Here is a 14,990-nt window from a genome sequence, read left to right as displayed (position 1 = left end):
GTGATGATGATGATGATGATGATGATGATATAATAAAAAAAACATGAGGAAAAGCAACTTGGGAGGAAAGGGTTTATTTCAGGTTACAAGCCCAATCACAGGCCATCACGAAAGGAAGTCCCGGCAGGAACTCAAGGCAGGAACTGCAGTAGAAGCCATGGAGGAACACTGCTTACCAGCTTGATCCTCATGATTTCCTCAGCCTGCTTTCTTACAGCACTCAGGACCACCTGCCCAGAGGTGGTCCCTCCCACAGTGGGCTGGGCCCTCCCACATCAATAATTAACCAGGAAAATGTCCTACACACTCGCTTACAGTCAATCTGAAGGAGGCGTTTTCTCAACTGAGGCTCCCCTTACCCAAATAACTTCTGTCAAGTTGAGAAAAACTTAACCAGGACAAAAATCCAGCCCTGGGAGCGGGGAGAGGAAGGGAGAGGAAGGAGGGGAGAGGGGGTCAGGACAGGAAACACAGAAGGAGAGAGGGTGGCAGTCAGGAGGTTGTATAGGTTACAAAGGAGACTTGAGCATCTACAGATTTGGGGACTCAGGGCAGGGTCTTAGAACCGATCCCATTAGGACAGAGGGACCACTGTACTGATTTCGGTCACTTGCTCAGCCGACCAAATCTACTCATTATGCATATATATATATATAATATATATAATATATATATATAATTTATTTAACTTTATTTTATGTACATTGATATTAAGATGTCAGATCCCCTGGAACTAGAGTTACAGACAGTTGTGAGCTGCCATCTGGGCGCTGGGAATTGAACTCAGGAACCTCTAGAAGATCAGCCAGTGCTCTTAACCACTGGACCATCTCTCCAGCCGCCTCATCAAGGTTTTCAACGACCTTTGTTCCAATTGCCATCCAGCCGAGGACACTGGCAGACAGGATAGGCCCTGCCCTCTCAAGCTCCCTGTTCCAGTCCTCTGGGCCCTGGCATGTTCATCTCAAATACCCCTGCCAGCCCTGGCCCTGGAGTCGGGAGCTCAGGGTCGATCTGGCTGGAACTATCTCAATGCTTTACATGGGCCAGAGAAGTGACTGGATAGGGCCACCATATTGGCAGAAACTGCCCCTGCACACGGTGCCCCAGACAGAGGGGTGTGGCCACCTGGCAGCCCCAGGAACCTATCCTCCCTAGGACACGCTCACAGAGGTCCTCTGACAAGCTCCACCCTGGCTGCACACCCAGGGCCTGGCCGGGCACCCTCAACCTCCACAGCTGTGGAGAGGGGTGGCCAGGGAGCAGTCAGAAATGGCTTCCCACGGTTGGACACAGAATGGCCACAGGACACACCCACAGGGCCGGAAGAACAGTGCATCTGGTTTCCTGGCCTCTCACCTCTAAGCCAAGTTCAAGGCCACCTTTGCCAGGACTCCTAGGTGAGGGTGTGACATCACCTATTGGCCCGAGATAGCCACTGGGTGTGTGCGAGAAAAACAAGCAAAGGTCGGAGTGCTGGCGGAAGGGAGACCGCACAGCACAAGGGAGGGCGCAGGTGGGGAGTGCTGGGGCCGGAGGGGCGAGCTGCTGCCCCCAGATAACCGCTGTGTGCCAGGCTCCGTCCCAGGCTTCCTCCTCCACCTCCTGACCACCTTAGAGAACGGGACTCTTCCACTCTTAGAAGCAAGAAAACAAGATTCTCTTTCTTTCATTCATTCTTTCATTTCTTCTGTGTGTGTGTGTGTGTGTGTGTGTGTGTGTGTGTGTGTGTGCGCGCGCGTGTGCGCGCGCGCGCCCCATGTGCAAGTGTACATGCTCATGCTAGAAAAGGACACTGGATGTCCAGCTTTGTCACTGTCCACTTTATTCCCACGAGACAGGGTCCCTCACTGAACTGGAAACTGGGTGGCCAGCCAGCGAGGCCCAGTGATCCTCCTGTCTCTGATTCCCATAGTACTGAGGTTAAAGACCACGCCCAGCTTTTTATGCGGGTACCGGGGATTTGAACTCAGGTCCTCATGCTTGCGGTAATGGCTAGTTTTTAGGTCACTTTGACACAGGCTATGGTTGTTTGGAAAGAGAGAACCTCAACTGAGAAAGTGCGCCAACCCGACCTATGGGGGCATTTTCTTAATTATTGATTGACGTGGGAGAGCCCAGCCCACTGTGGAAGCTGCCACCTCCAGGCAAGTGATCCAAGAGTACATCAACAGGTTGAGCAAGCAATGGAGAGCAAGCCGCTAAACAGTGCTCCTCCGTGGCCTCTGCTTCAGCTCCTGCCTCCGCGGTCCCGGCCACCCTGGCTGACTTTGATGACAGACTGTGATGTGGAAGTCTAAGATGAACTACACTCTAACCCTCTGCAAGTTGCTCTCGGTCAGCGTTTTGTCACAGCCAAAGAAAGCCTGAACTAAGACCCTTGCAACAGCAAGCATTCTTACCCACCGACCATTTCTCCCCAGCGCCTACAAAGAATACAAGCTTCCCAGGGGCTGGGGATAGAGCTTCCGCGGTAGAGTACTTGCAGAGTCCGCACAAGGACCGAGTAAACGGGGCGTGGAGAGCGCCCTGGTGCTCTCAGCTCTTAGGAGGCTGAGGCAGGAAGATCAGAGAGGTTCAAGGGCATCCTTAGCTATGTCATAAGATCTTGTCGAAGGACAGAAAAGAGGGAGAGGAAGGGAGGAGAGAGGGAGGAGGTGCAAGATTCTGTGAGGCTAAGTAACTGTCCGAGGTCCCCCATCTGGGAAGTGGGAAGCTGGGATTTAAACAGATCTCCGTGACTCTGCGGCCCCTATTTACACTCAGGACTGTCCAGTTTCTGGGTGACAATGAGTAGTTCCCACAGCCCAGTACAAAAGAGGAGAGCTCAGAGGACGAAGTCAGCCCTTTCCCGGCACTGAAGCTCTGAGCCAGCGGAGGGTATCACCAGGAGGAGACAGATGGAAGCGGAACTGTGGTCCTGGCCGGGGCCACAGATGTGGCAGCAGCACACAGCCTCTCCAGCTGTGTCTCCTCAGGCCTCCTTTCAGAAATATGGCTTCTGGGAGGGAGTGTTTGTATAGAAACCCTGTTGCCCAACGATTGGGCAGTCCCACTGACATGAGCTGCAATTCGTGGAGATGTGATGGGGAAACCATGGGAGCGCCATGCACCTGAGCCCTGAACACAGCAGGCTTCAGAGGGACAGATGTGGGGAGAAAGCATCCTCGGTGACAGGGAGGGGTGAAACAGAGGCCACCGGGGAAGGGGACACTGAGCCAGGACCCTCTGAGCTTCCTGGAACCTTCTCCCGAACAACTCCTGCTTCCCAAAACACACAGCCTGACTTCTCGATCACAGAAGACTGCCCAGGTTGCAAAAGCGGCTGGGGCTGGGTTTCCCAGCCCAGTGGAGAGCAACGCGGCCACCCAAGCAGTAGCAAAGACCCCCCCACCACCACCTCCCCATCACCCTGTAACCCTGGGGGTATCAGGCCCCTACAGCCCTGCGGTATGAGAACTATACATTTCAGACTCTGAGCCTGAGAGGTAGGAGAGCCCCAGCTTCAGTCTGTGGCTGGAGGGGTAAACCAGATCCCCAGGAGAACATGAGAGGGCTGTGGGCAGTCTTGCCTCGTGTTCCACACCAAGTCCAGCCTCTCCTCGGCAGCTAGGACGGAGAGCGGCAGAGAGCACAGTGGCCAGCAATCCGCACTCCCTCTCTCCTGAGGGACGATGCTCAGAGGAGCCACAGGACAGACTGTCCACCTCTGTCAGAGGGCTCAGGCAGGTTTCAGGAGATAGGAGTCAGGACAGTGCCAAGAGGCAAGACCCTGGAGTCTACGGCCACCTGTGCTCACACCGAGGCAAAGGTACCAAGTACCACTGAGTGCTGACCCGGCCTGTGAGGCTCTTCCCTGCATCACCTCCCTCCCTGAATCCCAGCAACCCTCCCAGACAGCAGAGGAAGGCCTGTTTGCCTGCCTGCACAGTGGGATCCAAAAGCTGAGTTCAGGAGGCAGGAAGTGTTGTGTAGATGTTATAGGCCTGTTTTCTTTTGAATTACGGGTTGACCATCCTAAATCTGGAAATGGGCTCAAATTTTTAGGTTTTTGTTGTTGTTGTTTTTCTGAGTGCCAGAGTAACACTCTAAGTGGAAAATTCCACACCTGGGCTTGTGATGGGTCACTGTCAAAAATTCAGGTGCACTAAAAATAACACGTAAAATTACCCTCCAGCTGTGTATCTAAGGTGAACATGAAACACATGTGAACTTCAAGTTTCAACTTGAATCCTCTCCCCAAGATTGCTGCGGATGACCTGCAAACATTCCAAACCCCAAACGCTCTGGTCCCAAGCGTTCCAGAGAGGAGATACTCAACTTGTAAGGAATCTCCCCGTATAGAGAAGCTTTAGGTTTGCCAGGGTAGCGGGGACATCCCATGTACCCTGTACCCATCTGTTGCCACTACTGGCATCTTGTGTAAGGATGGTTCAAGCTGTCAGGATGAGCCAGCCTACACTTGGCAATTATTGACTCAAGTCTGTACATCTACCACTCTGGTCCTCCAGTTTCCCTCTAACATCCTATTTTGCAGGGGAGGAGGGAGGGCGGGGGGGGGGGGGGGGGGGGAGGGGCGGGGGGCGGGGGATGACCTCATCTAGGATAGAATAATGCACCAGGTCACACATTGGCCACAGTTTCTTAGCCCTTCCTGGCTTTTGGTGGCTTTGATGGTTTTGTGGAGAACTACCCTGGAACTTTAGAGACCGTCGATCAATTTGGGTGTAGCAGATATATTTTTCCCTTTTCTTTCATTTCCCTATGAGGAGGGCAGGGGCAGGGTTTCACTAGGTAGCCCAGGCCAGATTTCAACACACGATTCCCCAGTATCAGTCTGTTTCCCTGGTGCTCAGCCTGACCCACATAGTTGCCCGGCCTGGAGCCAAAAGCTTGTCCCCTCAGAGCACACCTTGCCAAGGCGCCACACTTCCTCATGGGCCACATCAACAAACCCTACCTCCAGTCACCAGCAAGGAGGTGAAAAGAGGCTGCTGAGTCTCCTAACTTGTCCCCTGGCCCAAGCTCATGACCATGACCTTTTATTTCAAAGGGTTGGTGTGGTCTCCCCATGAGTGGTGTCCCCTGCCTGCCAATCGGCACACACTAAGGGAAGTGGTGTCTCCAAGGCTCCCCAGAGCCCAAGGGCTGGCCTGCATAGCTCCCCTGGGATCAGGCTCTTTGGTCCACCTCAGATCCAGGTTGTTTGTGCAGGGTGGCTCCGAGAGCACTGGGACAGACCCACCCAGCCCAACAGAGTCCTTTTCATCAATCCACAACGCTCAGCATTTATTCCCCCCGCAACCTACTTAGGAAACACAGCAGCCTTGATGTCCCAGGCCGGCCTGCCTGCGTATAAACGGAGGCACGAGGAGACCTGGCAGGCCTGGAGCTCCACACTTCCTGCCTCCTGAACTCAGCTTTGGGAAGCCACTGTGCCTCTCTGCGGTGTGGAGGACGAAGAGGGACAGATGTCCAGTTCGGGAGCCTGGGCTTAGTCGATGGCATCTGTTAGTTTTAAAACAACCTTCTACTTTGGGAGCCCATTACGTCACCCCAGAAATAGAATGTCGGGAGTCTCCTCTGCGGTTGATAAAGTGGAATGCTATGTGTGAAAGTGCTCTGGGGACAGCAGTGTCCTCTTCACTCATTGCTGACATAGTCTTGTGCTGGCAGAGGACATGAGTTGTGCTGGGGGAGGGGCATGAGTCCTGTGCTGGGGAGCATGAGTCCCGTGCTGGGGGGCAGCATCTTTATTGTGCTTTCTCTTGAGGTGACAGTTGTTTCCTCTCAGGGTGGGAAGGCTTAGAAAACGTCCATACCTGTGTAGCTTAGAGCAGGGGCTTCACCCGCCACCGTGGACAACTTGACACTGGTCAGGGACCTGCCTCATGCACTGTACGATAGATCCTCAGGGTCTCTCCTGGTCTCTACTCATGAGATGCCAGCAGCATCCCACCTCCTTCGGTTGTCATAACAAAGAAATACAGCCAGAAGCTGCCTGCTCCTTCTCTTCTGTCCCTTTCATTTTCTTTATATCTCCCCAAACCCACTGTGTTTTGTTTTGTTTTTTAAATTTGGTTGTTTTTGTTTTTGTTTTGTTTTTGCTAAAAGTTAAAAGCAAACCCATTTCAAGGCAGTGGTGTGTGTGTGTGTGTGTGTGTGTGTGTGTGTGTGTGTGTGTCAGGTTCTGCAAGGGCAGCAGCGCTGGGTAGGAAACACACTTTGGAATCAGACAGGTCTCAGTCTGAAGCCTATCTCTGGCACTTAGTTGCTGTATAGATTCTGAGCTGGTTGCTTAACTCCTCCAAGCCCTAGAGGTAATTAATGGATGTGGCCTCCTACGGCTACAGGTAGGGGGCCAACAAGCCAGCTATAAAATGCTCAGGCTGTTGCTGCGTGGGGCAGGTGAGCCTGCCTCTTGGGCCTCTGTGTCCTCTAAGCCCCCTCTGCACTGTCCTCAATGGTCCTGACCATCCCAGAGCACTGAGGCTCTGCTGTGCAGCCAGACTGAAGCCTTGAGAACCAGAGTCTGGCTCTGCTGACAGGCTCCCGGCAGGTGCACGCTACATCCTGAAAATAACTGCTCGTTATGTTTCAGGGATCAAAGCGTTCCCTAGCACTGAGATTTGAAGAAGCCCTAAGGACAGGGGCCAGGGAAATGGGTAAACTAAGGCACAGAGAAAGATCAGGCATCCAAAGCCTACGATCAGAAGACAGAAGAATAAAGAGGCAGGCAGGCCCTGTCCATCACCCATAGCTGTGGATCTTTCTAACAACCCCCGTGAGTGCAGAATTAACCCGAAAGCAGGCTAGGCTTGGCATGAGTGGCCCGCCACCCTCTGTGCAGGCTTGATTGCTCTGGGGACAGGATCTCCTTGGATGATGGTGACTGCTTCACTCTCTGAATCTGCTCCGACTCTCCCCCGACTCCACCCCAGCCCCCATGCACTAGCACAATAAAAGCATCCATCCTGGCAACCAGATTATCTTCCACGCTCCCACCAGGCCAGCCCTGGCAGAGACAAGGCTGCTCGGGTAGGCAGAGCTTCACCGCAAAAGTAAAACAACACCCGTGTACCTGGATTCATGAAGTCTCCCCAGGGGTGCCCATGCTTCCGGCATCCCAACCAAATAAAAGCCTCACACAATGAAGAGGATGAGCTGGGGGTCCCACGGGAGGGTAAGGCTGTCTGCTGCCCATCTGCTCACCTCCAGGGGCAGGAAGTCTGGCTGCCCATCCTCTGTTCGGCTAAGTCACAGCCCCACACAACCAGCTTGCCTGATGGCAGTGGCAGGTATGTATGGCCATCCCTTAAGCCATAGCCTGTGTGTGTGTACCATGAGCATCCCTGCTCGGGAAGCTGGGTTCCATGGGAAGCATGGCCTCAGCTGCACCATCCCAGGCCCTGTGTTTCCTATCCATGTGGCGAGGCAGCAGTGAGCAAGCAGCCCAGCCCATGGTGTTGAACCCAGGTTGGACACAGTGGCCCATCCCTGTAATTCCAGCACTTGGGAGAAGGTGGCAGGAGGATCACGAGTTCAAAGCCAGCCTGGACCATATACCAAGTTCAAGGATACACAGAAAAACACCATCTCAAAAATAGATAAGCCAAACAGGGGGGAGGGGATAGAAGGAGGAAGGGGGGGAAAGAGAGAGAAAAAGAAGGAAAAAAGAATAAACCCAGGCTACCCACATAGCAGTCTTCAAAGAAGTCCCTCAGAGCTAACAATGATTCCTGGCCAAGGGTATAAGCCACAGGTTAGGGGTCAAGGATCAAAAATCAGAGCATAGTTATTGGACATGCCAAGAGAACCAGGGCAGGCCACAGACCTGCTTTGTCCAACAGTAAAATATGGAGAAGTGCAGAAGGGCCTGGGAGAGGAGGGTATGGGGACATTGACCTCCACACACCTAACCACCAGGTCTGAGAAAGAACTTCCCATTCCTTCCCCTCCACTCCAATGGCATTCCCTTGGAGCTCCCAATCTGAGGAGTTTACCACATCCTTCTGAACCAGAAGGATCCTTCTGAAACCTTCCAAAGGGTTTACCAGATGACACTCTCTGATCAAGTTTCAGAAGTGCTCTGCCCTTAGAAAGGAACGGCCTCTTCATGATTCATCCAAGGATCTCTTCCTCACCTTGGATGAGGTGTGATGATTGCCCAGGCCCTAATCTTAGCACTCAGGAGTGAGTTCAAGGCCAACCTGGGCAACTTAGCAAGAGCCTGTCTCAAAATGAAAAGTCAAAAGCAAGGAGCTGGGGTCAGAGCTCTGCACAAAGCTCTAGGATCAATTCCCCAGGACAACAAAAAGGAAAAGGAAGAAAAAAGAAACACCAGCTTGAGCTGATTAGCAAGAGCGGCTCTCCAAACAACGGGGGCTAAGTTGGGCATGCAGCTGGGTCTACAGAGCGAGTTCCAGGACAGCCTGGTCTACAGACCGAGTTCCAGGACAGCCTGGTCTACAGAGAGAGTTCCAGGACAGCCTGGTCTACAGAGAGAGTTCCAGGACAGCCTGGTCTACAGAGCGAGTTCCAGGACAGCTTGGTCTACAGAGTGAGTTCCAGGACAGCTAGTGTTGTTACACAAAGGAAACCCAATCTCACATTAATTAATTAAAAACAGGGGTTAGAGAGATGGTTCATAGGTCAAGAATACTTGTTGCTCTTACAGAGGACCCAGGTTCGGTTCCCAGCACCCATTGAGTTGGTGGCTCACAACCATCCATAACTCCAGTCCCAGGGGACCCAACGCCCTCTTCTGAACTTCTAGGGCACCGGGCATACGTGTGGTACACGTACATACATGCAGGCCAAATGCCCAGACACATAAAAGAAGATAAATACATGTAAAACAACAACAAATATGCATGACCCTTTCCTGTTTTCAAGGGAAGCCCCAGATCCAGCTGGTGCCAAGTTCCTGTCCATCCTCTCATCCTCCCATCACCCATCAGCCCTGAGCCTCCCAGTTTCCATCCCCTGGTCATTTAAGCCCACCTCTCATATCCCAGAACCCACACCCATGGGTACCACCCTAAGCAATGACTCGGTGACCCAGCAGAGGTTCAAAGGCCCTTCCAGGACATACTTGCATGTCCTGGGAGCAGCTCTTGGACCTTGGGGACCCACTGGGAACCCCAGAGTGGTCGGAATACTTTAAGATGAAAACATTTGAACAGATACAGCAAGAAACCTCTGGAACTTCCCTTACTGAAACAGCAGCAATTTCCAGGAGATGGGGCCACAGAAAATCCCCTTGGAAAACTTCACACCATGAAGACAGAACCGGGGGCCTGACTGAGCACCAAGCACAAACTTCCTCATCTCCATTTGCTCTCCTCCCTTTAAGAAGCCATCTGAGGGTCTGAGAGATCCTGGCTCAGCAGGCCAAGGCACTTGCTGCCAAGCACGAAGACCTAAGTTCAATCTCTGAAACCAGCATGGCGGAAGGGGAAAAACCAACCCCCCATAGATTGTCTTCTGACCCTCACAGGCCCTCTGTAACACACACACACACACACACACACACACACACACACACACACACACACACACGCACACGCACACTCGCGCGCACACGTGTGCACACACACAATATAATTTTAACAGAACCTGTTTGACCTAAGCAAAATTTCCAGACTAGGCCACTCCTTTAAGTAACTTACTCATCTGAGTTACTCAAAATAACACCCCTACCCCACATCGGAGGATCTGGTAAACTACTTCCTCTTGCTAATCTGTCTCAGACATGGGACATAAGAAGGGAGAGAAGAAATCCTCTTCCAACCCCCCCACCCCCTACACCCACACACCTGGGTCACCAGTCACGGGACACCACCTGGCCTAAGGCCACCATCAGAGGCCAGGCTTTGAGTGGACACAGTAGCACTTAGATTCCCCACCCCACAAGAGACGAGCAAGTTACAGCTGGTCCCCCCTACATACCCTACCACACCCCGCCATGTATGTGGTCCTAGCTGGACCTGCCAATTTCTAGTCTTGGGTTAAGCAGTCAATACTCCGAGGAGGTAGGTGCGTCCACACCCATGGCCATCCTCACTTCCTCTTCCCGGAATTAGTTTATGTGTCTCCAGCCACCTACTAGGCTAGAAGAAGCCACCAGGCGGTGGCCAGCCAGACTGGCAGCACTCACACTTCCCTCTGCTAAGTTACAAGTGTTCACTCCCCCACACCCTCTCTGAGGAGCTCCAGGCCTGAGACATCAGCACTGGGAGCTGCCCACCCACCCACCCACCCACTCACCCACGCCACCCGGGCCACAGGGGCACTCACGATGTTCATGAGCGTGAGGACGTAGTTCTGCGTGTGCTCCTTGCCATGGAAGCGAACCACCGAGTCATCTACGGCCAGCAGCACCTCGATGCTGTAACTGCCAGGCTTGGCATGTCGCCGCTTCCGCTCGGTGTCACCCAGCTGGTCCCCAACCAGATTCAGCACGTTGGGAAGGTCACCCAGGCCAAAGGCTGGAACCAGATAGAAAGAGTAGGAGACTGTAGACACATGTAGAATCGGTCTTTCTTTTTTCTTCTTCTTTTTTTGGTTCTTTTTGGTTTTTTTCTCGAAACCTGTAGCCCTGGCCATCCTGGAACTCACTCTGTAGACCAGGCTGGCCTTGAACTCAGAGATTTGTCTGCCTCTGCCCGCTGAGTGCTAGGATGAAAGGCGTGCACCTCCACCACCTGTAGACCTCCTGTAGACCAGTCTGGGCTGAAGATGACCTTGAACTTCTGATTCTCCTGCCTCCACTTCCTGAGATGACAAGCATGTGCCACCAGACCATTTCATGAGAGGCAGCTTGGTGACCCCGGGGCTCCCTGACCGCTAGGCAAGCGCTCTTCTCGTGAAGCTGTATCCCCAGCCCCTCAGACCGTTCCTCGAAACACAAAAGAACCCGCTTACCTGAAATCCACTAGAGTGGGCCCAGAGCTGGGGGCATAAAGACCCCACAATCGGGCTGGAGAGATGGCTCAGAGGTTAAGAGCACTGACTGTTCTTCCAGAGGTCCTGAGTTCAATTCCCAGCAACCACATGGTGGCTCACAACCATCTGTAATGAGATCTGGTGCCCTCTTCTGGCCTGCAGGAACACATGCAGGCAGAATATTGTATGCATAATAAATAAATACATCTTTAAAAAAAAAAAAAAAAAAGACCCCACAATCACCCTGCTAACGGCTGCCAGATGGGGAGACAGACGGACAAACGGTATTTGGGTGATAATGGGGAGGGGCTGCACTTGAGTCTACAGTTTAGTTTGGGTAACAGAAATGGGGTGCTGCCAACATACAGTATGAGAGGGCTTCTTTTTTTAAGATTGATTGATTGATTGATTGATTGATTGATTGATTGATTGATTTTACAGTGTAATGTCTGCATGTATCCTTGCAGGCCAGAAGAGGGCACCAGATCTCCTTACAGATGGTTGTGAGCCACCATGTGGTTGCTGGGAATTGAACTCAGGACCTCTGGAAGAACAGCCAGTGTTCCTAACCGCTGAGCCATCTCTCCAGCCCCCATGAGAGGGCTTCTTATCCAAAGTACTTCAGACCAGCATTTTTAGACCTTGGAACTCACATACACTGGGACAGCTGAGCAGCCCTGATCCAAAAATCCCAAATTGGAAATGCTCCAAATTCCAAAACAGTGAAGATTCCCAGCAGCCCGGCATCTAAGCCCAACAATGATTCCAGTAGCTCAGGCAGGTCACTGGGAGAAGGGAGGAACACCCCCCCCCGGGGGGGGGGGGCGGTGGAGACAGGCAGGGGTAAGGAGCAAGGACTCTCTCCAAGAGAGGGGAGCAACAGTCACCCCAGCATGTGTGAGCAGCACTCAGATACTCAACAACCCTGGAGCCCTTTCCTCCATGTCTGCTAAAGGGAGGCTCAGAAAGGTTTCCTAACTCACCCTAGGTCACACAGCAAATCAACGGCAGGAGCCCAAACTATAATCCTGAGTTTCTCTCCCCTCCCTTATTACCACACCCAGTCTGGGACCACCCAAATTTCCCTCTCAGGATATGAGAAAAGGGGAGTCTTATGTCAATGGGGGTGTCATAGGGACCTCAGTCATACCCTCTTCTTCATGACCCTCCAGGCACAGCGAGCCAGAGCGGAAAGCTATGAGGGAGCCCACCCAAGAAGCTCCAAATGAACGGAAAATGTACAGCTTCCCAAAACCATCAACGATCTCCAACCCCTGAAACCTAGAGGGACCCACGGATTCCATTCGCAGACCACACCCAAAGCCAGCTGTATTCACAGAGAACCGCATGCACGTGTTCAGACCAGCCCCGTCACAGCAGCCCCAAAGGTGTGCGGACACAGGCGTGTGGGCATAAGCCAGAAAACACGACTGCGTCATGAAAATGAGTGACATGCTAAGACCGCTGCAATGTGAAGCCTGAACGCTAAAGGGAAGGCATCCCACAGGCCTTGTTCTGAGGAATCCACCCTCATTGTGGGGAGGGCGGGAGATTTTAAAGGGAGTGACAGGGATGTTTTGGAATTAAACAAGGGTCTTGGTTGTACACATGGTGAAGACAGCGTAAAGCCACACCGTTCTGTATTTTAGATGATGAGTTTGAGAGCCGAGGAGATGGCGCAGCTGGGAAAGGGCTTCTACACGAATGTGTGGCCCCAAAGTTGGATCCCTGGCCCCCCGATAAATACTGAGGGTGTGTGGCTGCCTGCTTTGTAGTCTTAACATGTGGGAGGCAGAGTCAGACTCTTCTCAGAACAGGCTAGCTAGCTAGACTCCCCAAATCCTTGAGCTCCAGATCCAAGTGAAAGAGCCTGCCTCGGTATATAAGGGAAAGCACAGGGTTGGGGACTTAGCTCAGTGGTAGAGCGCTTGCCTAGCAAGTGCAAGGCAAGACCCTGAGTTCGGTCCTCAGCTCCGGAAAAAAAAAATAATAAGGTAAAGCACACTCAAGGAAGACAGTCACATGCACACACTCCCACAAGTACCCACTCATGCACACATAAGCAGAGCACGCACATGGGCACACATGGACATACATATGCCTATGGCCGAGGCCCTGAGCTCTGCCATAGCAGTATATGCTGGTTTACATCCAGTTGCCTCTCACAAAGTATGTGGGAGGAAGGAAGCAGGCACGGGGCAGGCCAGGGCTGAAAATGAGCGCAGTGTTAGGGGACGAGCAGGGAGCTGGGCATTCAGGTGCAGCCAGACATAGGAGCGTACCCCAACAGCCTGGCCTAGGCAGTTCAGACTTCTGAATGGTAAGGGACAGCTGACTCCATTTTCTTTTTAGTTAAGCAATGTTAGACTCTGGTCATGTCCCTCGCTAGAGGTCAACTTGTTTGACAAGTTCTTGTGACTAATCAATAAACTTGTGAATTACACATTGTAAATTGTTTCCATTGTTCTGAGAAATGACTGATCATAAGATGTTTTGTGGTATGTTAACTGTCTGACCATAAACCCCTAACACGTATCTTTCCTGTGATCACAAAAAAAAATAATAAGTGCAAAATTCTACTTTCAAGCACTTGCTCACTTGGTATAAAGAGGCTATGCATTTCACCTGGGCTGTTTTCATTTTTTTACTATGGGAGACTGAAAATATGACCCAGCCATGATGAAATTTTTACTTTCCAGCATCTCAGTGTTAGCTCGTGGTTTTCAACACCACAACTCTGAAGGCGGGCAGTTGCGGCTGGACCATGCCCTGGAAGAGAGCATTGCTTAGCAATTCTTGGGGGACACAAGTCTCAAGTGTCAGTGGGCGAAAAGTGTGAGGACCTGTGCATTGGATGAAGAAGTGTGGGCGCACGGCTTCAGAGTGGAAGAGGTATTTACATGTGTAAGCATGAACGTGTGCTGGTTCATATGAGGGGAGATGCTACTCTGGTGGGTGTTCTAGTGTGTAAGAACGTGTGAGCGTACAGAGGTGAGTATGGGGGTACATGAGGACATGTTTGTGTATGTATACAGTAACAGTGTGTAGGTGCACAGGAATGTGAATGCTGCACACATACCCTCTTCAAGAAGCTGCAGCCAAGGTCACACCCTGAGACCCTAGAGGAAGAGTACCCTCCACTCCAAGTTCATGGGTGAACACTATACCCCTTTACAGAGAAGCTCGGAGCTGGTCTGCCCCTCCAGAAACAGCTTGAGTAACAGGCCCACCCGATAAAGCCCCTCAGGCCTCCTGTCTGTCTTCCTCCGGGACAGCTGGACACCCCGAACACACAGACAGAGATAAGAGTCCATAGGAGTGATACAAAGATGAGGAAACCTTGGGGTCTGTCCCTCAGGAACCCCACCCTCTGCAGAAGATGGACCTGTGGGAAGCAGTGCTGACTGGGAGTGGGTAGGAGAGGAGCCCCCACACAGAATGGGGTGCCAGGCAGATACGGGGTGGCTCAAGCTGGGGGGGGCGCCTCTGCCAGGCTCAGAGCTGATTCCCCACAGGCCACCCAGGAAGCAGGCCTAAGAGAAGCCTTCGGCTTGCCTGTCACAAGGGGACAGGCACATCTGGGATCTTCTCACAAGAAGTGTTCCTATCACGTGCTTCAGAGTCACAGGTGCCCAATAAAGTGCTCTATCATCCCTGGTCACTGACCCAAGGCCTTGGGTGGCCAGGTCCTGACCATTGGCTGGCACACTGGGGGTTCACCCAAGTAGCTTGTGGTCCAGGACACCGGACACAGCTCCCTGGGCTGATACCTCAACTCTGCAAGCTTGGCCTTGGGGCCGCCATCTGCGTGGCTACTAAGGAGGCTGGGGTCAGGCTAATGGAGAGGAGCTAGGCTTCGCCAAGCCTCTCTTCAAAGACAGATCTATGGCCTTTTGGTTCAGAATTGGGAAAGAAAAAAAAAATCCCAAGTATGATTTAATGTTCTCTTTAGAGAGGAGGTACTGTGCCCACCCCAGCCTCACTCACACTGGTCAGAGCGTCCACCAGCTCCTCGTTCCCACCTGCAGGCCTGCAGTTCTTAC

General features: G+C 52.4%; 1 protein-coding gene across 2 annotated transcripts in view; it reads right to left on the bottom strand.

The window, feature by feature from the left end:
- Window positions 1-14,990, bottom strand: part of Adamts14 (ADAM metallopeptidase with thrombospondin type 1 motif 14) — a 75,863-nt gene that overhangs the window by 35,732 nt on the left and 25,141 nt on the right. For both annotated transcript variants that reach the window (XM_076557184.1, XM_006972702.4), the window contains exon 4: window positions 10,300-10,490. In XM_076557184.1, coding sequence (XP_076413299.1) covers window positions 10,300-10,490 — 191 coding nt within the window. The remainder of the gene's footprint in view (window positions 1-10,299; window positions 10,491-14,990) is intronic.

Source organism: Peromyscus maniculatus, chromosome 21 (assembly GCF_049852395.1).
Source record: "Peromyscus maniculatus bairdii isolate BWxNUB_F1_BW_parent chromosome 21, HU_Pman_BW_mat_3.1, whole genome shotgun sequence".
NCBI classification, from domain to species: Eukaryota; Metazoa; Chordata; class Mammalia; order Rodentia; family Cricetidae; genus Peromyscus; species Peromyscus maniculatus.
Note: the sequence above shows the minus strand (reverse complement) of the source record. Positions and strands in the feature narration are given on the sequence as shown.